The following is a 25006-nucleotide window of genomic DNA, read 5'->3' as shown; positions in this document are numbered from 1 at the left end:
TTCCTTGTTAGGCTTCCAGCTTCATGTAAAATACAACAGCTACTAATAAGATACTAATCTTCTATTCTCACGTGAAATTAGTTTAGTTTAAAAACCCAGGAAATTCCCAGGAAAGTGGTATTGAATATACAAAATAATTTATAAATGTATGAGTTTTTATTTTTATTTCACAAACGTTTTGATTCAGGTGTGGGTTGCACATCATGATTATGTAACATAAAAGCATACAAAATGTAAATGCTTATAATATAAAAACACAAAGAACCCAAAAAATGACAACATTTCACAATTCAACAGAACAATTTATTCAAAAAGCAGTAACATTAACAAAATTAAAGTACATAATAATTCAGTGCAAAAGTCTTTATTTTTTATTTTTTCAAGAAACTTGTTAGGACACACTAAATGTTCTTAAAGCATATGGATCGAGTAAAAAAAATGAGTGCAATTAATATCAGATTGGTCCCTTGAACTCTAATATTGAATTTTTTGTAGTGGTACACTTGTCTACATTCATCTTGAACTATACAAAATCTGAAGCTGCTGGCATTCATTCAGCTGATGAATCTTACGTAACTCAACATCGACTCGTTTGCCTTTTTGTCCCGATTCCTGAAAAATGTTTTGCTGCTGCTTCGTTTTCATTTCAACTTACTGTAGCTGGTGGCTGAATCCTTTTCTCTCTCTTTTGTAAATACAAGACCTCAGCATCATCACTATTGTCATCTGTAGGCGACTGACATTTCTCAGAAGGGTTTATAGAGGCCAAAAGGGCTGGTAGGGTGAAGCATGACAAGAAACGAGCCTTCAAAAGCTGGTATGCTGGATTTGAGGCAAACCTTTCAGCAATCATTTTGCGGATGGCAGCTACTTGATCTTCTTCCTCTCTGTGATTTTGATATTCATCTGGCAGGATATTCACTGCAGCTGCAAGCAGAGATTGTTTAACTTTGAGCAAAGAAGTCAGTGTTTTGATGCTGGCGGCAGACGGTGGAAGGTAAGGCAAAGACAGCTCCAGATGAGGTAGAGGAATTCCACCTTTTCCATTCATCCAGTCATCTACTTCAGATGACTGCTCAGGGAATATCAAGTGAGGATTAAATCTAACAACATCAGAGGGAATATCAGGAAAAGGGAGCAATGGTTCACTTGATGTTATGATTTGAGGTACTTCTAATGGAGCCGCAATCTGAGGTGATGAAGCCACAATCCAAGGTAATGGATCAACAAACTGAGTTGATGGAGCAACAATGTGAGCTGGTGGAGCCCCTATCTGAGGTGATGGAGCCATAATCTGAGCTAATGGAGCCACAATATGAGGATATTGAGCTATAAACTGAGGTGAAGGAGCAATTGGTTGGAGCAGTCTTCTAGAAGTAGAAAGGGGGCTCAATATTGTGTGGGGTGAACATTTCTGTTGGATGAAGGTTGGCAGCTGAATAGTTCTTACAGGAACGTAGCCATTTTCATTAACACCAGGAGACTTTGCCACTGCAGAATTATTTGTTGGCTTGGATGGGACTGGTGGATTAGCCGGAGGTGCCACAGTCAAGGGAACTGGAAGAATGCTGAAAACATCAGGGGGTACTCTGGAACCAGTTGGTGTAGAGGTCTGATATTGCTTTACAATGGATTCATCAGAAGAGGAGTCTGAGGAGTTCTTCATAGCTTCAATGTGTGCACTTTTCTGGTCCTCTTTAGGTGTTGGAGATAACATCTGAACACTATGTAGCACACTTTTGCTCTGTACTAAGGTCGAAGTAGGTGAAAGAGGCACCTGGATGCCTTTGGGGCTAATGTTCACAGAGGAGGAAGTCTTCAGGGTATCTCGGGAGGCATTAGAGACTGGAGAATATATAAGGGCAGGATTGTCAGAGGAAGCAGCAACAACAAAGGTAGATGATGATGGGTATAGACTGGTTGAGATGCATGGACGAATACGGTTATTCACGGGGGAAATGTTTGGCACAGTTAGTGTCTGGTTGCTTGGGATATTAGCAGAAAGCGGACCGGTTACTTGTACCAAATTGGTGGGGGCAAGAATCCAGTTTACTGGCTGCGTCTGCAATCTGATGGTCTGAAAAACAACATTCGGTTTGTTTTGGTTTCGTTTCAGCGACTCTTCCTTTAGGGCTTGGACTTTCTCAGTAGGTTTGTGGATGTGTTTTGTAGATTCAATGCTGTTTGAGGCATCTACACTTGGTGATTTGGGGGTTGAGGCCATAACTGGTTGGGCAGGTGTTGTCTGCTGTATTAGTGGTAGAGTAATCTGTGATACAGCTTGTGGTGGTGACTGTGGTAGTACTGTCCTCTGCTTGTATGGCTGTGTAATGACAAGAGTTCTGGGATGAATCAAAGCAGGGGTTGTCATCTGCCTGACTGGCTGCTGGGGAGGGTTAAAAACCACCGGCTGCAGGGGAGGTGGACGTTGAGGAGGTTCTGCAGGTTTCTTGTACTCTGCTTTCTGGTTTGCCTCTTTAATAATTGCTGACACTTTTTGAGGAAGAGCCAAATAACCATAGGAAGGAAACATTCACATTAAGCATATTACGGTCAGAAAGAATCAGATATGTGCATTATTTATTGCATTTCAAGAATTTAAAATGGATAAATATAAACTGACATACCTGTTCTCGGTTTTGATTGAGCGATTGGCTTCTGAAAAAAGACAAGACAACACTAATCTTAGGAGTATTACTTTCTTTTAAGAAATACTGCATACTCATATGCACATCTGCAACAAATTATGACGACTAGGCTAAATAACTTATGATGCTGGATTGAAAAATACCTTAATGTCGAACTTTTGCTGAATTTCAAAGACATTCCTGCAACCCTTGATATCTATTTGAAAAGCCTGTGTTAAGAAAACACAACCACGTGAAACATCTTTATTTATTTTATTTAATCGTAACCGTTGACAAAGTTAGTAGGCTTACTTTGAGGAAAAATGACAACACTGATGTTTTTGGAAGAGTGATGTCTGCTGCTTTCATTCCAACAATATCACCTGTAAAAAGATAATTGATTAATTATTGAAAAAAAAATAATGCCTTGAATTTTTTACTTGAATTGTATCTGCACACTAGAGTCCTATAAACTGAACTTATTGCTTAAAGTCAGTGTGAATTGTAGTTGCAACTAATTTTACGTCCATGGGGTTTCTACTGGTTTTATAAATTGTTTTAATATGTAAAACAATATTTTCTAGATAAAATGTCTTTTACATTTAATCATTTAGCAAACGCTTTTAGACAAGAAAAGGTAATTGCTAGTGTTAGTTGGTCCAGTGCTGGTTAAAAAGATGAGTCTTAAGATGTTTTTTTGAAAATGAGTAAAGTCTCAGATATTTAAATTGAGATTGGGAGGTTGCAAACTTGCAGAACACAAGTTTCTGGAGGGCGCATCTCCATTATTTTGTAATTCATTTTACATAAAAAATATAACAATAATTGCTTAAGGCTTGAATATGTCTCCTCCCAAACACTAGAACTAGAATGGAAATAGCTTTGTTAACTTTTTGTTCCAGTGCAAATGTCTGGAATCATGTCTTTAATCATGATACATCTACTTACTTGTTACCAGTAAAATGTATTTAGATTTTAAACATGAACAAATATACTTTATTAAAATGGAAATCTTCATATATACTGTTGACAGATATTTGTTCTTGTTTTAAGCATAAACTTAATTTTGTAAATGTATCTTCAGTTAAAGCTGCAGTAGGGAACATTTGTAAAAATATATTTTTTACATATTTGTTAAACCTGTCATTATGTCCTGACAGTAGAATATGAGACAGATAATCTGTGAAAAAAATCAAGCTCCTCTGGCTCCTCCCAGTGCTCCTATTGCCATTTACAGAAAGCCATCCGCTCCCGGTTAGAAACATCCAATCAGAGCTGCGGTCCGTAACTTTGTTTATGTTCAAAATGTAGAAAAATGTATATAATAAGCGAGTACACCATGAATCCGTTTTCCAAACCGTGTTTTTAGCTTGTCCTGAATCACTAGGGTACATCTATAATAAGTTTTTATATTCTGACTATTTTAGATTGCTTCGAGGATACAGCGGCGGAGTAACCAAGTACCTTTGTGATTCTTCATAGACATAAACAGAGAGAAGTAGTTCCGGCTACGATGTCCTTCCGCAAGACGCAAGCAGTTCTGTTTATTAACCGCTAGAGCGTCAAAAGTTACCTACCGCAGCTTTAAGTATGTTATATTTTTATTGGAAAACTATCTAAAAAAAATTTTTTTTATGTAAATTAACTGTCTGATGTGTGAGGTTGCTAAAACATTGCTTCAGTACCACAAGAACCCACAAATGTTAAGGGGTTTTGTCTGAAGTGAAACAAGGGTCTATACCTTGGCAAAATGTATTTTCATTCACTGGAGCAGGCAGGATCACATTACCAATCCATGGGGTGATGGCTTTAAGGAGGTCATTAGTAAGACTAGCCATGTTCCGAGCTGGCCTTTTTTTCTTTATATTCATTGGACTTGTCGTTTTCTCCTTTAGGTCATTTTGAAAGGAAAAATGCATACAATCAATGTAAAGTAAGTGTATTATTATATAGCAAGCATGATATTATAAAGACAATACTGCCTTAATAGTCTATAGAGAATATAGTTTTAAATCTTATAAGCTCTTAGAAAGTGGCAACTATTTTCTAACACACTTAATAATAATGGTCTTATGTTATGTACTATAAATGTTACATCGAGTATTATCTGTGTTAACCGTACCTTCTTACTAACAGAGGCTCCCTTGCACTGTAGGAAGAGTTTAATGTCACTCAGGGACACCTTGAGCATGGCATTCTCATCGTCAGTCTGCATGCATGAAATTAAATTCATTTTTACACAGAAGCATTGCAGAACATATATATAAAATAAAAAAAATAACTAAAAATGGGTCTGACCTAAAAAGAGAAAGAAAACATCTTACCTGACTCTGCAGGACAGTAGGTTTTAAACCTACGTAAGTTCTTTCCAGGTTTCCACAGTGGTTCAGGACAGTATTGCGCACGAAACTGAGCATGACTTTTGGACATTTGCTCTTCTCTGATCGAATGCGGTCGAAGACAGATTTTGTAGAGGATTCATCTAGCTCATCCTCGATGGTTGGAGGACAGACCCACACAGTCCTGACAGTTCCTAGAGAATGAACTGCTGTGTTTGCATTGACAGGTATCCATTCCTTCATATCTGGCTGTACGTAGTCCTTTCGTGGTATTTCCTGTTTTTGAGGTATTTCCAGATCTTTGGGAACATCTGATTCAACATCACTGTCCATATTATTTATTATCTGGTTTTCGTCCTCGGAGCTGGTGATAATCTCTTGTTTAATGTTTCTTTTCAATACTTTTTGTCTTTTACTTTTTTGTGGCACTGTTGTCCTTTTTCTTTTTATGCCTTTACTCTGATGCTCTTTACTCTCACTCTGAAGGAAAACAACAACCACAGAATGTTTATGTTTATTTTTGACATTTAATCTTCTTGAAGGATGCAAGATTTACTGAAGAATGAACTTACAGCTTGTGTTAGTAATTTCCACTTGCTTAGGCACTGACAGTCAATCCGGGTTGGGATCTCGGAGGCAATCTTACTCCACTTGCCTGGAAATTAATGAGCAGATGTGCCCAAACATTTTAATACGAAGGGCCAAAAATCTAACTTGACTGAGGACCAATGCCCAAAAAAAGTAAAATGTAAAATAATTTAAATAATGCATCAAAAATGTAAATTATGTTATTATACTATACTATATTATAGTATATTATACTTACCATGAAACTATGAGCTCTGAGTAAAAGTAAAATGAAAATAAAATCTGTTGGTTTAAGAATTTTTGTACGTCATTTCAAGAAGTTGAACAGTGAAACTATTCCTTTTGTTAGATTTTCTCCATATATATATATATATATATATATATATATATATATATATATATATATATATATATATATATATAACAAAAATTATTTCAATTTTTCATGATGAACTATCTCCTCTCTAAAGTAACATCATGAGTTGGCCTTGACATAATGGTCATTAGTTATTTAAATACACTACCACTTAAAAGAGTGTTATTTAGAATTATTCATGTTTTTAAAGTCTCTTATGCTCACCCAGGCTGTATATACAGTATTTGATAAAATACAGTAAAACAGTTTTATAAAATATTTTTATTTGATTGTTCTGAAACTGTGATGATAAATTATGATTATCACGACTGAACGCTTGAATAGCTTTATACCATAGTTTGGAGCAACTATGTGCTATATTAATTTACATGTAAAAAAGCATTTTGAAAACACTCTTCCTGAAAAAAACGTATTGCTTTTCTATGGCATTAAGACTCAAATGTCAGCTATACATGGTTTTGTTTTCTTCTTTAAATTAAAAAAGAAAATATGCATGTTATTATAATTTTATTCTAAAACAAAAATTTAAACAATGGATAAACCCTTAGGATAACCTGTAGAAAGAAAATAAACATGGACTTTTTTTTTCTATTTTTTTACATAATTGTGGTATCTGTAATCATAATCATGATTGGAAATCTGATTAATTGTGCAGCCCCAAATTTAAATGCATACTAGATATTGTTTCTGCCTATTTTAAGACTTATTAATGCTAATTTGAGATTTCACTTACCAACACCATATTTCTTAACCTTTTCTTTTAGTAGTTCCACCTCGTCTTCGCTCCAAGGCCCCTTTTTCACATGTTCCTGAAGACAATCCAAATACCTAAGATGCAAAATTGTTTATATTTACGTATCTAGCACTAGTCGATCCAGCCAGATTGATTTGGGTGTTCAAATTATTTCCGGGATGTTATTATGAAACATTAGTTACAGAGCATACAGGTGCTTTTTAATAAATTAGAATGTCGAGGAAAAGTTATTTCAGTAATTCAACTCAAATTGTGAAACTCATGTATTACATAAATTCAATGCACACAGACTGAAGTAGATCAAGTCTTTTGTTCTTTTAATTGTGATGATTTGGCTCACATTTCACAAAAGCTACCAATTTACTATCTCAACAAATTAAAATATTAGAAGCCAATCAGCTAATCAACTCAAAAAACCTGCAAAGGTTTCCTGAGACTTCAAAATGGTCTCTGACAATCATTGACGCCCTTCACAAGGAGTGTAAGTAACAAAAATGCATTGCCAACAAGCTGGCTGTTCACAGAGTGCTGTATCCAAGCATGTTAACAGAAAGTTGAGTGGAACGAAAAAGTGTGGGAGAAAAATATGCACAACCAACTGAAAGAATCGCAGCCTTATGAAGATTGTCAAGCAAAATGGGTTCAAGAATTTGAGTGTCCTTCACAAGGAATGGAATGAGGGTGGGGTCAAGGCATCAAGAGCCACCACACACAGACGTGTCAAGAGATTTGGCTATGGTTGTCGTTTTCCTCTTGTTAAGCCACTCCTGTACCACAGACAATGTCAGAGGCATCTTACCTGGGTTAAGGATAAGAAGAAATGGACTGTTGCCATTGGTCCAAAGTCCTTTTTTCAGATGAGAACAAGTTTTGTTTTTCATTTGGAAAGCAAGTCTGGACGAAGGGTGGAGAAACTCAAAGCAAAAGCTGCTTGAAGTCCAGTGTTAAGTTTCCACAGTCTGTGATGATTTGGGGTGCAATGTCATCTGCTGGTGTTGGTCCATTGTGTTTTTTTAAAGTCACTGCACCCGTTTACCAAAAAATCTTGGAGCACTTTGTGCTTCCTTCTACTGAACAGCTTTTTGAAAATGCTGATTTTATTTTCCAGCAGGATTTGGCACCTGCCCACACTGCCAAAAGCACCAAAAGTTGGTTAAATGACCATGGTGTTGATGTGCTTGACTGGCCAGCAAACTAACCATACCTGAACCTCACAGAGAATCTGTGGAGTATTGTCAAGAGGAAGATGAGAAACAAGAGACCAGAAAATGCAGATGAGCTGAAAGCCACTGTCAAAGAAACCTGGGCTTCCATACAACAGCAGTGCCACAAAGTGATCACCTGCATGCCACACCGAATTGAGGCAGTAATTAAAGCAAAAATGAACATACTTTCCAGAAGGCCAACAATTTTTTTGGTCTTATGAAGTATTCTAATTTGTTGACCGTGAATTGGTGTGTTTTTGTTGAATGTGAGCCAAAATCATCACAATTAAAAGAACCAAAGACTTAAACTACTTCAGTCTCTGTGCATTGAATTTATTTAATACACAAGTTAAACTACTGAAATAAATGAACTTTTCCTCGACATTCTAATTTATTGAGAAGCACCGGTACATTTACTTTTCTTAAAATGCGTCATACTGTACCTGTCACGACAAGCACTGTCAATCCTGCCCGGCACTTCCAGTCTGACTTTCCCCCATTCTTTGATGCCATATTTTGCGACAGCATTCCGCAACAACTGATATGAAAGCAGTTCGTCAAATTAGTGAAACTGATTAGTCAAATTTGGCATGCAACAGATTTGAAAACATTGTGTCTTCACTGACAAAAAAAAGGCAATGCATTAAATCAGTTTCACATTTATTGTAAGAGAGTACAATATCAATAATTAAGTCAGCTCCATACTTGGTCCTCCTCTTTGGACCAGGGGCCTTTCTTTATAGAAGGATTCAAAACGGACGTCCAGCGATATGCCAGCTGTGATCCATCACGGCCCTCCATGAAGTATGACACTGTGGAGATAATAAATAATACAAATAAATAGCCCCTATGATACATACTTATTTCCAAAGCACAACTGAAGTAAATGAAACCTGTCATAAAGGACATATTCTTGCATTTAAAGCATTTAAAAGTGCAGTCAGATGCAAGTACACATTTTGTGTGATCAATATCTTGCTGTTCCCTTGATTTTGTTTCTAACTATATTATATATCAGCTATTTTATATTAATTTGGCTTATCCAAGCTGATTGCAGAGTCTGAAAGATCGGTTTCAGAAACAAATGTGCAACATTCAGCACAAGAGCTCAAGAAGACCCATATGTCTCACTCTGTATGTAGGGAATGTAGTTGCCAAATCTCATTTTTTCAACCAGTTTTCTGAGGATCTCATCTTCCTCTTTTGTCCACTCTCTCCTTCTGAAGGTCTTTGAAATGTAGCGCTGGTAAGTCTGGAAGCACATGAAAGCCGTTCTGTTTGTCTGGAAAAACAAAAACAAAACATTACATATATATATGTAAAAATTATACATGTACACATGAGGTGAAGGCAGTATTGTTAAACATATTAAAAACCTGTTGTTAACCATGTTAACATCAGCAGCTGTTTTGAAAGTGCTTGAATTTCTCTTTCCTTACCCCAAGAGCCTCTGCGATTTTGTCCCAACGGCAGCAATTGTACTTTTCTACAATTCCTTTCAGTTTATCAATCTCGTCCTGTTTCCACACTGACTTGTCAATGGAGGGGTGTAAATAGTTCTGCCAGAACCTTTTCAAATCCTCAGCCTGTCGCAAACCTTCAAACTATCAGACACAAACAAGTTCTCTCATGCTTTTGAAATTGAAAACTGCCGTTATAAGACAAAACAAGATTTATATGGATGCATCTTAATAAAATAACGACATCACTTACGTCAATATTTGATATTTTCTCCCAGTCATGATCATCATGGCGATTACCCAATAGCTGATCATCTTTCAGGGCACTGATGATATTATAAAGTCTGATTACACATTTTATTGCACACCAAGTACACAACCATTCAAAGGTTTGGGGGTCTGTGAGGTTTTTAATGCTTTTGAAAGAAGTCTCTTATGCTCCCCAAGGCTAGTAAAACAGTAATACTGAGAAATACTATTATGATTCAACTGATTTCGATGTGAATATATTTTTAAATCTGATTTATTCCAGTGATGGCCAAGCTGAATTTTCAGCAACCATTACTCTAGTATACAGTGTCACACGATCCTTTAGAAATCCAATATGCTGATTCGATGTTCAAGAAACATTTCTGATTATTATCAATGTTGTAAACAGTTTAATATGCCTTTTTTTTAGGATCCTATGACAAATAGGAATTTCAAAAGAACAGCATTTATTTGAATTCGAAATCTTTTGTTAGATTATAACTGCATATAATTATTTCAGTAAATACACAAATAACTCAATCTTAAGGTGCTTAAACTACGGTTACCTTATTTCTACAATTTCTTTCTCAATTAAATCCATTTGTTTTTTCAGTTCTTCTTTTCTCTCATCATCAGCTCGAGACATCTTGGCACTCAGATAATCCAGCCTATGAATACAAATGAAACATCTCAAACTCAACATTTCTAAAAACAGCCATTTTCGACAAAAATACACACATAACCCATACACATAACTTATAAAATATACAAGTCTTGGCCAGGACGCTTTTGGAAAAGAGATTTTTAATCTCAATGAGTTTTATTCTGGTTAAATAAAGGTAATAATAATAACGCTTACATTTACTGAGAAAGCAAACTTGCATATCTAAATAACTTCTTTCTGTCCAAATATAACAGACAGGGAAGATGTTTAGGTTTGGTTTTCTGTTGTCCAGAACTCACTTGGATAATTTGGGCTGTAGCATCCGTTTCATAGTGTCTTTGGCAACTGCATTGGTCAGCAACGTTTTCTGCCAACCATCCCCTGAAAGAAATAACCAGCATTTAATTTTTATACAAAAATATATATAAAATATATATATATATATATTTTTTAAATATATATATATATAAAAAATCACTTAGATACAAGTTTATATATATGTATATATATAAAAGCATGGTGTCACAAAACATACATCTTTTTATTTTCAGCTCCTCAATGGGTCTGGTACCATGACTCAGCTTTGCTTTGGTTTCTTCATTTGCTGGAGGGCCCTAGAAAGCAAACAAAGGGAAAAAATGATATGCAAATAAATAAACAAATCTTAACAATGATAATTCTGGGATGCAAGATCGTAACATACCAGACCGGTGAGTTTGTCTTTGAAGTAAGGCTTCATGAAGTATCCAAGAAATTGTTTCTGAGGGGGAACTCCTGGTAAGGAGCAGCTAGAAGTGCTTGAGGCAGAGATCTGGGCCTCAATCTCTTTCTTTGGAGGCACAGTTTAAAATCAAAAGTTTTAAAATACTTCTGCTGTAATTAAACTCATGCAATCATGAAGGCATGAAGACTCCGTTTCAGTGAACTACAGCCCTGATGTTTGTTGTTCACCTGCTGCTGATGATTCTCACTGAGGACTTGTTCCAGGAAAGCTAGCTTCTCTTTCAACACCTCCTGATAGACCAAATTCATTTGCAGGCAAGTCTCCACATTTTGAGGAAGATCCAGCTCATCATCATCATCACCGTCTTCATAACTCTAATAAGAGCAGAACATTACAGTATTATAAGCATTTTAAAACAATAATGGGAAAATATAATTAAAGCATGTATCAAAGGAACAAAGTGGTAACTCACAGAATCATTGTCATGTTCACTCTCTGTTTTGCAAAAAATAAAATACACATAATATTAATTGTATAGCTGAAACAGCAGACCCAACACCCAATAATAAATTGCAACTGACTTTTCAGATTATGCATCATATATTTAAAAGTACGTTTTTCAGGCTGTTGAAAATTGATATAGACAATAAGATATTATTTACCTTCCAATACACTAGCACCAAGTGTATTCTCTAACTCTTCAATCTCCTTCTGTATCCGCAGGCGCTCTGCCTCCAAGTCACCACGCTCCTAGAGGCAATTACAAGCAATATAACAATGAAAAAAAAACATTGCAAGAAGATTATTACATTTTATTTCTATAGTGTGCTTCATTTCTATAGTGACCATTTGGCTTTTTAGATTCTTACCCCTCCTTCAACTTCAGGTCCACTGTTATCAGATTCACCATCTGTCACAGAAACATTATATATTACTTTAATGTAAAGCACAGAGCACAAGTCAAAAACAAGGCTCCTACACTTTTTGGCCAAAGCAATTCTGTAACTTTTCCATCACCATTCCAGTCATTTGGGAATGGTGAGTAAAGATTTCATCAAATTATTTTTAGATCACTACTGAATCATTCAGAAAATTTTGTGAACACATTTGATCTAAAATAATTATTCATTTATGATTAAGTTGATTCATGATTCACTTAATTCACTCACTGGTAAATTAGTGCAATGGGATGCCCAAAAGACAGAGGAGAGACGGGCCTCTCTCTCACAGTTAGGTTATATATATATCTCTCTCTCTCACCATCACTGCTGCTGTCAGATGACAGAAGGTCTGTGATGCTGCTGTCTGCACCCAGAGTACTCTCAAGAGCCAAAATCTCCCTCTGGATTTTATCCCTTTTCTCAAGTAACTCATTCGATTCCATGTAAGACCAGGAGCGATCTGAAAACATTTGACAGGTTACAACACTTTGCCAATGCGATCTTACTCATTTGCAGGTGTGTAAAGTGCATAAATATTATTATTAAGATATTATTATATTAATATATTTTATTAATATTATTTTTGGCATATTTCACTGGTCTTAAGAGGTTCCTTTAACTACACAACAAAGTCTGTTTTATTCTCTCCTGTCAATTTTAGTTTTACCTTCCATAAAACAATCAATGAAACCTCTGTCATTTGATCATGCATCATTTTGAATCTACAGCAATGTTTTCACCAAAGACAGACTACCGCTGAATTTAAAATGTTAAAAAAAGTTACATAAAAGGTGTTGGTTACATATTTAAAACACTGAGAAAATGTAAAAGGTTGGTTTACAATGTCTCTTGATTTCATTTTACATACAGTTCTTAAGTCCAATGAAATGTAATAGTTTATTATATATATATATATATATATATATATATATATATATATATATATATATATATATATATATATATATATATATATATATATATATATGTGCACTTTTGACCCATTCAAATTTCCCTTGACAGCAGCAAGTTTACAAAGAGTACACTTACGGACTTTGCTAACTAGATTTACAAGTATTGCACGATAAACTAAAGTCGTTCTTTTGATGGCTGTCTGCAAACAAATATTTACATAAACCGTACTTTAACTGTGAAGAATAATTCCTCCCTGGTGAAACTACTCTACGCTCATGCAACGTCATGTGTGTACAAACCGTAGTTACACACGTGAAAGGCGCGGAAATAGAGCGTCATCTTCACTCACACTTCATAATAAAAGTCCCAGTGCTTCTCAGCTATCAAAGAATTAGGTTTTAATATGTTCATTACTACGTTAGTAAATTAACATTACATTTATACATATTACTTTAATGTTTAGCATAGTTACTGTGTATGTTAAAAAATACATAAATAAAATAGTTTTTTCATCTATCATCAAAAAAGGTATTATGACAATAAAGGATATTTTAGCAACCATTTGAAGCCATATATTTCAGTTTCAGACCCTGCAGCAGCAGGCCCCTCATCATGGCCAGGTGAAAGCAGTGACAGTGAGGTGGATGTGACAGTGAGACAAGGTGAGCTTTTAGCGGAATTGCCTGTTTTAACACTTGGTAATTAGTAATTAAGTGTTAAGAGGAAATAAGCAAAATGGGTACATTGTTATTGTACACATTTAAACTTTAAAGGGGCAGTTCACCCAAAAATGAAAATTCTGTCATCATTTACTCTCCCTCAAGTTGTTCCAAACCTGTATGGTTTCCTTTCTCCTGCTAAACACAAAAGAAGATAATTTAAAGAAGGTTGGCAATTAAACAGTTGCTGGTCCTCATTGACTTCCATAGTATTTTTTTTTTCCTACTATGGAAGTCAATGGGGTCCATCAGTCGTTTGGTTACCGACTTTCTTCAAAATATCCCACCCATTGGTATCACTATGGTATTTGGTAAGGGGGCCCAGCAAGATGGTTTGTACCCAGGGCCCAAAATTTGGTGCTACGCCCCTGATGGCTGGTGTTTAGTTATTGGAAATGCTTTTTAAATAATAACTAATAATGGAATTTTAATGACCTTGTCGACATTTTACATTGTTATGTAAATTCAACACGAATTAACGAAATTTGCAAACCTGAATACACAAATAATGCAGCATTAAAAACGGACTCTTTAATTATTATTTTACCTGAATGCAAATAATATTGATTAACTTATGAAACTTCACATGTATAAGCGTAAAGCATACACTCAAGTAAACAAGAACATTTATTTTACAACTTTTTGGAAAAAAATTAGGAGTTACATTAACGTTTACATTATTCACTTTCTTTCTTTCTTTCTTTCTTTCTAAATTATTGTCTGTGTCAGTTACAGTCAGTTTTCTTATATGTGGTTTATAATCACAATTTGACATTTACTTAAATTGTAGTATTATACGGGAATCACACTGTTTTTAAGCGTCCTGTAGGTCGGTAGATAACTGGAAGCGGCTGGGCGACAGAAAGTTTTACAGGAATCTGAATTTTTGGTATGCTTTTCTTAAAGTACTGTTGTTTTCAACAGCAGAGCTGTGCTCCAGCTTTAGGCATCGCCGCTCCCATCCGAGGCTGTTTTGAGAGTTTGCAGGACGACGCGTCTGACTGCATGCGTACTTCCGCCAATCACAGTCCGCGACCTCACGCATGCGCACCGCTGCACCGTACCGTCGCTCTCGCACCGCAGGTGTCAACAGAGCCAGAGTCCCTGCTGCAGCTGCGAGTGAGGCAATCTATCCGTCCCGTCGAAAATATATCAGTGCTACTGAGCGGGCGCGCAGAACAGATCGTCCGGCCTAAAAATGATCGAATGAGCTCGTATCTGTTGTCAGGGCAGGTTTAAGCGGGGAAAAGGGCGCTTTCCTGACTGTAGACAGCGGGCTCGCGGAGCGTCTTCAGCGGGGAGCGCTGCGGTCCTGCCGCCGCCGTCACTGTTGCTGCTACAATGTTTGTTCAGGAAGAGAAGATCTTTGTAGGCAAAGTCTTGAAAGTCCATGTCTGTACAATGGAGGGTACCGAGTGGCTGGAGGAAGTCACGGAAGACACCACTATAGAGAAACTCAAGGAGAAGTGCTTAAAGCATGTAGGTCTGCCATCGGTTAGCTGGCATTGTTAGCCGACCCGGACAGGACAGGCCCGCTGGATTCTCAGAGTCATTGCCAAGTATTTTTAGTAACTAGCAGACGAGTCGACGGTGCTATTTATAATTTAGCAAGCTGGACAGTCACCTCCATCTCTGTGACTGTACTGTAACTACCCTGCTTGGTTTACAGTGTAGAACTGACATTAACTTGTTGACAGCCTTTTTCTGTTCACAATGTATCTGTCAGGTACTCAGATCCGTGCAGCTCAACTCACCTTGACACCCATTCATGTTTTCTGTGAGGATTTGTTTTGCACACTTAATGGCTTTAAGGTTGTGAATGTGTTTGCAATCACTTGACTGTAAGTCAAGACATGTTCTAGCTAAAAGGTGCAATTCAGGCTGAAAAGTACCATGGCATTACCCTGTGCTTGATGACATAATGTCACAATTCTATCAAGTTTTATGGACTTCTATAATGACAATACCGTGGTGTTCTTCGAAGTGCCTCGGAGAGTATCATGTAAAGAGCAGCATACATTAATTATGCAGTACCAGGTAACATGGTAGCAATCATTGCCAAGTGTACCATAGTACTACCACAGTACTGGACTCCACTGTAAATTTAGCTGCTGCTGAGGTGGGATTTAGTTAGGGTTAAAGGTGGGTTGTGGTGTAAGTGTAGGGGCGACAGTGTATTTCTGTAGTATGTGTTTCTACATGCTGGTATTTTTCAAATATCGGTACATGTATGTGCGTAAAAATTTATTATATAATTAAACGTCAGTACATAGTAGTTAAATACACTTAATTTGTGTTCTTCTTCTCTTACAGTGTGTCCATGGAAGTCTAGAGGATCCTAAAACTCTTACACATCACAAACTCATTCATGCTGCCACTGAAAGAATTCTCACCGAATCCAAAACTGTTGCTGAGGAAAATCTTAAAGACAAAGGTATTCAAACTTTCTGGTTCATCTGGTGGTTTAAACATTTTTGACTCTAAGGCCCTGCGTTTTTCATGACAATATTCAAAAAGGCCCCCATGATTTTTTCCAGTTTGTTACTTTACTGGGTAAGGATTAAGGATAAGTATTTTTTTTTAATTGTTTGTTCTCGCAATATCTACCAGATTGAATATTTTAAAAATACATTTTGTTGAGGGAGTGAATTGAACTAAGAAATATATATATATATTTTTTATTGTTTTAGTTGTTCTTAAATACTTTTTTTGTCTCCATTCACCATTAAATTAAAATGGACAATTTTCTTCTTTTTAAGTGTTTATTATTTATTTATCCATTCACATTTTTGTGTGTGTGTGTGTGTGATCTTGTAATCTTTAATCAAATACATTAACTTTTTTGTTGTTTGAGAAGCCATTCCTCTCAGATATATACATCACAATAAAGAAAAAGATGAACGCAATTTCCTTTCATGCTGAATTTTAATCATTTAAGTCATCTTGAGGGCCCTTTTTTTTTTTTTTTTTGCTAAGGCCCTCTATTCAGTCCCATTCCTGGTTAAGGACCACTGATCTAGAGTGTAGTCATGGTTTGCATATTTTCTTTGTATTTAAAATCAGATTCTGACAGACATGAATCCTCATTCATTTTTGTTTATTTTCTAGACTGCTTATTATTGATAAAGAAAAGACCTCCGCAGGCTCCGCCAAAAATGACTGACATATCTTCTGAAGAGAAGGTATCTGGTGACCATTTTCTTTTTGGGTGAACTCTTCTTAATTAATGCTATGCATTACACCTCTAAGCTCTGTGATTCTGCAAAACTGAACAGTGTCTGTGCTTGTTGGCAGAAGAAGCAAGAGAGCAAAGCGCCAGACAAGGACGCCATCCTCAAAGCCACAGCAAACCTGACCACTCGCAACACTGACCGCACTGTAACTCAACACAGTATCAGAGATGTGGGTGCTTGCAGTTCATACAGTTAGACCTTTCTGCATTGCAGTGGTTCAGAATATAATGTTTCCATTTTCCTAATTTCTTTTGTCTCCTTCAGTTTCAAACAGAGCTGAGGAAGATTCTGGTCTCACTTATTGAGGTGGCTCAGAAGCTGCTGGCTATGAATCCAGATGCTGTTGAGCTCTTCAAAAAGGCCAATGGTAAGCTATGGATAGAGACCAGAATGGATTTAAATCAATTTAAGCCTTGGTGAAACAATTAATTACCATCTACCATAGGTTTTTCTGACATATTATTAATTAATCTGACTTCTTATTAAAGTACCATAGAGTAATATTGCTGTACAATAGTACTGCCACAGTAATTTTCTTAAGAGATAATTATTAAGCTGCTTTATTTTTGATCTCTGATAACCACTCAATACCGTTCTCACAGGACATGTCTGACTGGTCAGTGTGCAGGTGTATATATGATTTTGCTCTCTTAGCAAATGATGGTGAATGGTTATTCTTGGTGTCTTACCTCTCTGGCAGCCATGCTGGATGAGGATGAGGAGGATGGTGTGGATGAAGCGGCCCTGCAGCAGCTGACTGAGATGGGTTTCCCTGAGAGTCGTGCTGTGAAGGCTCTACGCTTAAACCAGTGAGTACTCTCACTTTTTTTTCTTAAATAATCAAAAGTGGATGAAAATTCAGTCATTTTTTACTCACCTCCACTTGTTCCAAAGCTGTATGAGTTTCTTTCTTCTATTGAACACAAGAAGAAGATATTAAAATTAGTAAAAGATGACAGAATTTCCATCCTGGAAGTGAACTACTCCTTTAAAGGGAAAACAAATTATTTATTTTTTCCAAAAGTAATGTTATTCTATATGAGGTTGACCAGCTGTATGTAACTTCTATATTGTTTTTGTGATATTCTCATTAATAGACACTTTCAGTTGTTGACTGCAACACTGTTTAAATGTTTGAGGTCATGTTTTTGAAAGAAGTCTCTAATGCTCACAAAGGCTGCGTTTATTTGATGAAAACTGCAGTAAAACAGTAACATTGTGATTATATTAGTACAATTTAAAATAATTGTTTTTTTTTATTACTCCAGTCTTCAGTGTCTTAAATCTTACTGATCGCAAATTTTGAACTGTAGGGTTCCTGGTCAGTTCATAGTTAACAAATGTGGCTGTGAATAGTGCATTTCTGGGTGGCAGTGTACAGTCCAAGACTATTGGTCTGTGGAACATACTGTAAACAAACAAATTTACTTAGTACACCCTTTAAGTGTCAATTCAGTTGTTACATGAACATGTGGTAAAATATTTCTAAATAAGAATAATCAAATGAGCAGACATGATGTTTTGGTGCATTATTAATGTAAGTGACCCAACTCACACTTGATTAAATAAAGGTCATTAATAACTAATCACTCTTTCTGCAGCATGTCTGTGACCCAGGCTATGGAATGGCTGATTGAGCATGTGGATGACCCCATGGTTGACACGCCTCTCCCTGGACAGGACAGCCCAGGGGTGCCGGCCGCTGCGGCCCCTGCTCCTGCCCCAGCTCCCTCTGCCTCTGCTTCAGGAGCCCGGGCCCGTCTGTCATCCCAGGCTAGCCTAGAAGAGGCCAAACAAGATGAACTGACGGAGATCTTCAAACGGATCAGAAGGAAACGAGAGTTCAGGCCTGACTCACAGGTCAGTGTCATGTGGGTGTCGGGAGAAACAGGAGAAGAAGAGCTCATTTTTAAACTCAAACATGATGACACTGACATACTGTTATAATAGCTTCAGTGGTTTAGCCAGATTCAGATTGAATAAATGCGTTTCTGCTGTTTTTTATTTTATTTTGCCCAAAGCTATGTAGGACAATACAATTTGAATGAAAACAAATCCATTTCTTCAGTTTGGTTAATTTACCATAGAAATGACCATCAGCTTGATGCCATAAACCTTTTTTTTTTACAGTATTCATGTATTTATATTTTAATTTATTTATCTTTTTTTTTTTTATATATACAAAAACTTTTTTTTACGTTTTACAATGACTGATAGCAACAAGCTAAAAACCATTAAATCACTCATGAAAAGTGACTTTTTCCACAGGCAAATGCCACTATAAAATTTATTTTTGTTGTAAAATCCTGCAGTAATTCACATAAAATAGCTACTTCTGTCTTGCTGTGGAATCTTTTTAGATGCATCATCTCGTATCTCTGTTTGTGTGCAGGCAGTGCTTGCTCTGATGGAGATGGGCTTCGATGAGAAGGAGGTGATTGATGCCCTCCGCGTCAATAATAATCAACAGGGTGCAGCTGTATGTAAACATTCACAGGATCATAAAATCATGTATATTGAGTTATTTCAACAATCGATTAAGATTAAATGAGCTTTTTGGTGTTCTGTAAGATATTTTTGTTTTGTTGAGTTAAACAGCATTTATTAAGATCAGATTTTTATTCCATATCCTTGTTTTGTAACTTCTATTCCCAAACAGTGTGAATGGCTGCTGGGTGACAGAAAGCCCACCCCTGAGGATCTGGACAAGGGCATTGATACCAGCAGTCCCCTGTTTCAGGCCATTCTGGAGAATCCCGTCGTACAGCTTGGTCTCACAAACCCCAAGACTCTTCTTGGTGAGTTTTTCTCCCCCCTGTATACTCAAGGGTCCTTAAAAACAGTCAAATATATGATTGTTTCTGCTGTTTTTTCTACTTTTCTGTTGGAAAAGTACATTTCTGGCTGAGCAAAATATGTTATTTCAAGGTTTTCAAGTGTTTATTTGATTCTATCATTTGGCCTGTTATGCCTGTGAGTTTTCCACTTCCAGTTGAACAGTAACCCAGATTAATAATGCAGCCAGCACCATGCTTGACCTTATCTGGGTGTTGGGCTCTGTGTGGTTTGTGATAAATACAAAACTTTGCTTTCAGGCCATAGAGCTCAATCTTCACTTCATCAGACCACAGCAGTTACTCCCAAAGCCTTTCATCTTTTGTCACCAGGGTTTTCACAATATCCAGAATTATCTTGGACTTGCTTGGAAGTTGCCTTCCTTCTAGCCAGGGTTACAAAAAGGATTTAATCTTGGAAGTCTAATTTTCAAATGTAAATTTTCACATTTTATCTGGTTGCCCCATTTGCTAAGCTGACTTGAACTTTAAAGTGTCTACTACACTGTGTAATAATTCGCTTATTGATAATGTAATATTTTAATATATTTTCTTTCTTTTTTTTACCTCCATTACCACACACAACTGGTGGGATGTTGTATTTAATATATATGATTATTATTTTATTTACACTAATGGCTGAAAGTTTTGAAAAATGTTGAATAAATGCGACCTTGGTGAGCATAAGTGACTTCTCTCAAGCCAAGCATGCAATTATTGTCAGTATGTGTTCTGGGAATAGAACCAATAACCATGTGCAATAACCAGGACTCGTAAATATTTCTTATTTTATTTGTTATCATATTTAATGTGTGCGTTTTTTAGGGTTATTAAATATGTTTTGCATTGGAGTTCAAGACCACTGTTGAAACAGACTAAACTGTATTTGCAAGTAGATTTTGTATGAACTGTATTTTCAGTCCAGTGTGTGTCAGTTGCTGGTCTAATGTGGCTGAGACATGTTTTTCTTGGCTTTACAGCGTTTGAGGACATGCTGGAGAACCCGCTGAACAGCACGCAGTGGATGAATGATCCTGAGACAGGCCCCGTCATGCTCCAGATCTCCAGAATCTTCCAGACACTCAACCGCACGTAAAGCACACCTCACCTGTGGAGCGGCCAGAACCACAGTCTAGCTTAGAGAAAAAGGTCAATCAGTGTGTGTGTGTGTGTGTGTGTGTGTGTAGGTTATGTGTGTGCATGTGCGCGTGTATGTGGCAAAACTAACTGTTTTAAGTGGAGAAGTCCTGAAGATGAATGTAAACATACGATGATGACATTTTCACATCATGTTATACAGAGCAAAATATCTATTTATCTATAACTACACAACACTTGTACAAATACAATGTAAGCAGTAGCTTAATGATAAATAGCTAACTTCATTATTTGGTTTTTTATGTTTTAATAAGATCTGTTTTTAATTATAGTAAGCACATTATTTTATATAATTTCTCTATATATTTGTTCAATTGGACATCAAAAAAAAAAAAAATGTCCTGTTTTTTTTTTATTTGGTGTGCTCAAAGATCAAATTACAACCTGATTAATTATTTAACACTTCACATGGTACATTTGTCATATTGTTTCTACAGGGAGATGAACAGTGTGTGTTCAGTTATTTTTATTATCGGTTCAAAAATGAAATCCTTTTATGTATTCGATTATAAGTTTCTTCCAAAAACATCCAGTGAACCTACGTACGATTTAGGGAAAGCCATGCAAGCACCAGCAGTTTTTGGCAACTCCTCATTTGAAGATTATTCAAGCTTTGTGGTTTCATTAAAACTACAGACATTTCTGTGATGATGTGATGACACAATAGCAATCTGCAGCCCCTTACAGACATAGATAAGTGACGGATATTGAAATTGAACCTGATCCCCTCATCTCTTTCATTCTTCTGATCTATTCAGATATAATCTGTTCAAATAGACACAAGTCAGTTTAGAACAAAGATGGTATAATCGAGTACTGGTTTTTTTCCAGTAGCTCCTGCATCAGGGGTTTTCAAGTATTACAGTACATTTGTCCACTATCATCATGATCTCGCTCGCATCCCTGCACACGTGTAATGTGAGGCTTACAGGAGGCTGGACAGACTTTAGTTTGTACCAACTCAAATAAAATGACTTTTCTTTTATGGACTGGTTCTTTTACATGGTATGTTTGCTCAAGTTGGTTGTGTTTAATAATAATGATGAAATAAATGTGCTGTCAGTGTCATCACAGTTATCTTATGTCACTTTTTACAATGCACTTAGTAGTTTGCATGGGAAATTTAGACAGCATTCATTGCACACAACATGTAATCTTTTATTTGAAATGCTTGGATTGAAATTGAAGCATTGTTTGCTGTGGAGACCTATATTTGTATGCTCTGTTTCAAATACCTGTGCTGGGATTTCAGGAAGAAATTAGTACGTTTTCAGTAAGACTTAAGTTGAATAACGTTATTTGTATGGTTTTGATATGTTTTTTTTTTTTTTTTTGTATCAGATAGATATATTATAAAAAATGTGGTCATAGCAAACACTAATTGTAGATCCATTGATAATTGTGTAAAGTAGAGGGTGAAATATGTGGTGGTGTTGTTGTTGTTTTTTTTTGGCCAAGCGTGGAGTGTTTCCATTCAATATTTGAATCGTGTTGGTGTGAAGTATGTGCTCAGGGGTTTCTTAGCCATATTGGGCAAATATCTGCTAATGCCTACTTTATCAATGCAAATAACAGTAGATTAGTGATTGCATTATCAGAGAACACTATGAATATATCTGAAAGCTTACACTTCAAACGAAAACTTACTATCCTCGTGTGATATTTATTTTCAGGCCAAATATAATCAATCATGAAATCATCCCTTGAGAGATTATGTCATTATAATATCGTTTTAGAAGACCGAGCATATTAAATGGTATGTCATGTTCATTTCACTGTCTGAGTGGCTTCAGATGTACTTAAGGGTTATGTTTAACACATTCAGCATTTGAATCCAGACCATCTCCTTCATTGTCTTGAGAACAAGTTTTTGGTCTGAAGAAATGTAGCTTGTATTGTTTTGGGGGACTAGAGAGAACAGGCTTCTATGCAATTCATTTTTTTTTTGTTGCCTCAACAGAAAAACAACAGGTTTCAGTATCATGCTGCATTTGTAGTATTGAGTAATTGATGTGCACTTTCATATCATATGTTATTTTTGATCTGGAATCAAATTTTGGTTTCATCATGGGTGAGCTCTGTAAAGTTGAAAGTTATTTCAGTATTTTAAAAAGTTTGGTGTTCATTAATTTATGGTACTGCTTATATGGTTGAAGTTTCATTTTCCTAACACCAGTGTGCTGAAAACCTTAAAATGATCAGTGATCAAATGCTAGGTTACAGATTTTGTATCCTTCATTTCAAAAAGGTTATCAGGTAACAGAAATTATGATGAAATATTGTGAAGGTTTGTTGCTCTTGTTTCCATTTTACTTTTGTGTCCTTGGTTTGTCTACAAGGTCAGTTTCACATAGAGACCCTACAGTCTCAGAGCTGAAATGTAACTTTTCTCCATTTGTTGAAAAGCCTTTCATGAGACATAATAAAAAAAGTTTTTTAAAAATCCAGTTTTCTCTAATTAATGTTTTTATTCTCAGTATGAGCACTTGTGGAGAATTCAAATCTTTCACAGCTTATTTCTACGCTGAAAAGTATCACTCCTCTTTAAAATAATCACGTTGTTGCTTTGCAGGCTGAAATGAAGACAAACTTTTTTTTTTTTTAACTAGCTCCAAGTAACATCCAAGTAAAAGATAACACCAACATGTCAGACAACAAAAAACAGTCACTAAAGCCCGACTCGCACTGTGCATCCTTTAGTATTGCACTTGTCAGACTGTATGTACTGAAGATCTGTGGAGTGACCTGAAGACTGCAGTCCACAAACACTTACCATCAAATTGAACTGAACTCAAGCAGCGCTGCAAAGAAGAGTGCAAGAGCAAATATTACAAAGTTTACATGTGCAAATTTAGTAGAGACAAATCCCAACAGAATAATGCACACACACACACACACACACGTTATAGTGTTTATTTAACATTTTGAATTAAAGTGTAAAATTTAGTGATTAAAATTAACATTTTGAATTAAAATGTGCCTTTATCATATATTTTTTTATATTTCAGTAATTGATTTCTGTTTTAGTATTTTAGTACTAAGGCAACATTTCATTTTCATTCAAGTCTTTTTGCTGTGGGCCAGATGTAAATAATCAGTTAATACTGTAAAATGTATACAAGTGCCAAAAGTGTGCTTGCATCCAAATCCTTCAAGAGGTCCAGCACTCAGATAACTATCAGCAGATTCTTTACAAGTGTGCAATAAATCTCAACCAACTGACCAGCCTGGGATCAAATGCCCAGACGGACGGCTCGAGGGCAGAAGAAAGGTAAAGAAAGAAAGTGAGTGAAAGTGAAAGAAAGAAAATAAAAAAAGGGATTAAAAGAAAAGAAAGTGAAAAAAAAAATAAAATAAAGAAGAAGAAAAGAAGAAAGTGAAAGAAAGAAAGTAAAAAAAGAAAAGAAGACTTTACATGCAGGACAGACACAGCATGCTTACTCTGGAAATAATCTGCCCTCCTCTCATAGTATGCTGTCATGTCAATATTTCAAGTTAAATATGCATCTCTTGCACAAAGCGTTTGCTGTTTCAAAGCAACACCGACTGAAATCTAAACCCGTGCTCTTTTAGAAGAAGTTATCTGATGGAGGAATGTCTTTGTTGTTGTTCTGTTTTTTTTTTTTGTTTTTTTTTTCAGAACAGCCATTGTAGCTGCTGATGTTTTTACTTTTTCTGTTTTCAGGAGTTATCCTTTAGTTAGTTTGCTAAGAATACTGTGGTCAAAAATAGTTCAGAAGAACCAAGACCTTATACACTCCTCTATAGGAACAGTACATGAAGATCAGATGCATTTGTTTAAGCAGCCTCCCTGTTAGGGCTGCCATTTGTCTAATTATTGGCCTTTCCAGAACTTTCACAGGATATTTCAACATTGCACATAAGCATATTTTAAATCATAAAGCAGAAACTATGTAAAATCTAAAAAAGATAGTCACTGAAAATCTTTATCCATTAGATTTTTTTTTTTATATATATTCCTCAAAATACTTCCATTACACTTTTTTTTAAACCCAGTCTTTTTAACCCTTAACCTTATCACTCTTCATCAAAAATTTCTATCACAAAACATAAATGAATATATTTTAAATTAAACTTGAAAAATAAATGTCCTCTCAATGAAAAGCCTACAAAAAGTTTCTACTGTAAATAAACCCTATAAGTTTTATGAGAATAAACCCTAAAAGTTGTTGATGATGTGAAGCTTTTTTAAAACATTT

General features: G+C 36.0%; 2 protein-coding genes across 4 annotated transcripts; one reads left to right on the top strand and one right to left on the bottom strand.

Annotated features, from left to right (window-relative positions):
• Positions 1–281: 281 nt before the first annotated feature.
• Positions 282–13145, bottom strand: LOC127998768 (snRNA-activating protein complex subunit 4). Its single transcript, XM_052592134.1, has 24 exons — positions 12978–13145; positions 12247–12387; positions 11856–11896; positions 11649–11736; positions 11459–11481; positions 11214–11360; positions 10966–11091; positions 10798–10876; positions 10562–10643; positions 10165–10266; positions 9603–9675; positions 9329–9493; positions 9021–9171; positions 8595–8701; positions 8333–8427; positions 6664–6758; positions 5539–5621; positions 4952–5446; positions 4750–4836; positions 4369–4516; positions 2940–3010; positions 2792–2857; positions 2628–2658; positions 282–2493 (listed from the first exon to the last, which is right to left on the bottom strand). Exons 2-24 carry the CDS (start codon positions 12368–12370, stop codon positions 647–649), a joined length of 4326 nt encoding a protein of 1441 aa, XP_052448094.1. The 5' UTR covers positions 12371–12387; positions 12978–13145; the 3' UTR covers positions 282–646.
• Positions 13146–14551: 1406 nt separating this feature from the next.
• LOC127998732 (ubiquitin-associated domain-containing protein 1) lies at positions 14552–23233 on the top strand. Of its 3 annotated transcripts, none has more exons than XM_052592131.1 (10): positions 14552–14680; positions 15875–15995; positions 16670–16743; positions 16856–16963; positions 17059–17161; positions 17495–17603; positions 18396–18654; positions 19187–19273; positions 19454–19592; positions 20609–23233. In XM_052592131.1, exons 1-10 carry the CDS (start codon positions 14567–14569, stop codon positions 20722–20724), a joined length of 1230 nt encoding a protein of 409 aa, XP_052448091.1. In that variant the 5' UTR covers positions 14552–14566; the 3' UTR covers positions 20725–23233. The 3 variants fall into 3 exon arrangements, with proteins under 3 accessions (XP_052448091.1, XP_052448092.1, XP_052448093.1); XM_052592132.1 differs by having other exon boundaries at positions 14608–15040; XM_052592133.1 differs by lacking the exon at positions 14552–14680 and adding an exon at positions 14898–15338.
• The last annotated feature ends 1773 nt before the right edge of the window (positions 23234–25006 follow it).

This window comes from Carassius gibelio, chromosome A5 (genome assembly GCF_023724105.1).
Source record: "Carassius gibelio isolate Cgi1373 ecotype wild population from Czech Republic chromosome A5, carGib1.2-hapl.c, whole genome shotgun sequence".
NCBI lineage: Eukaryota > Metazoa > Chordata > Actinopteri > Cypriniformes > Cyprinidae > Carassius > Carassius gibelio.
Note: the sequence above shows the minus strand (reverse complement) of the source record. Positions and strands in the feature narration are given on the sequence as shown.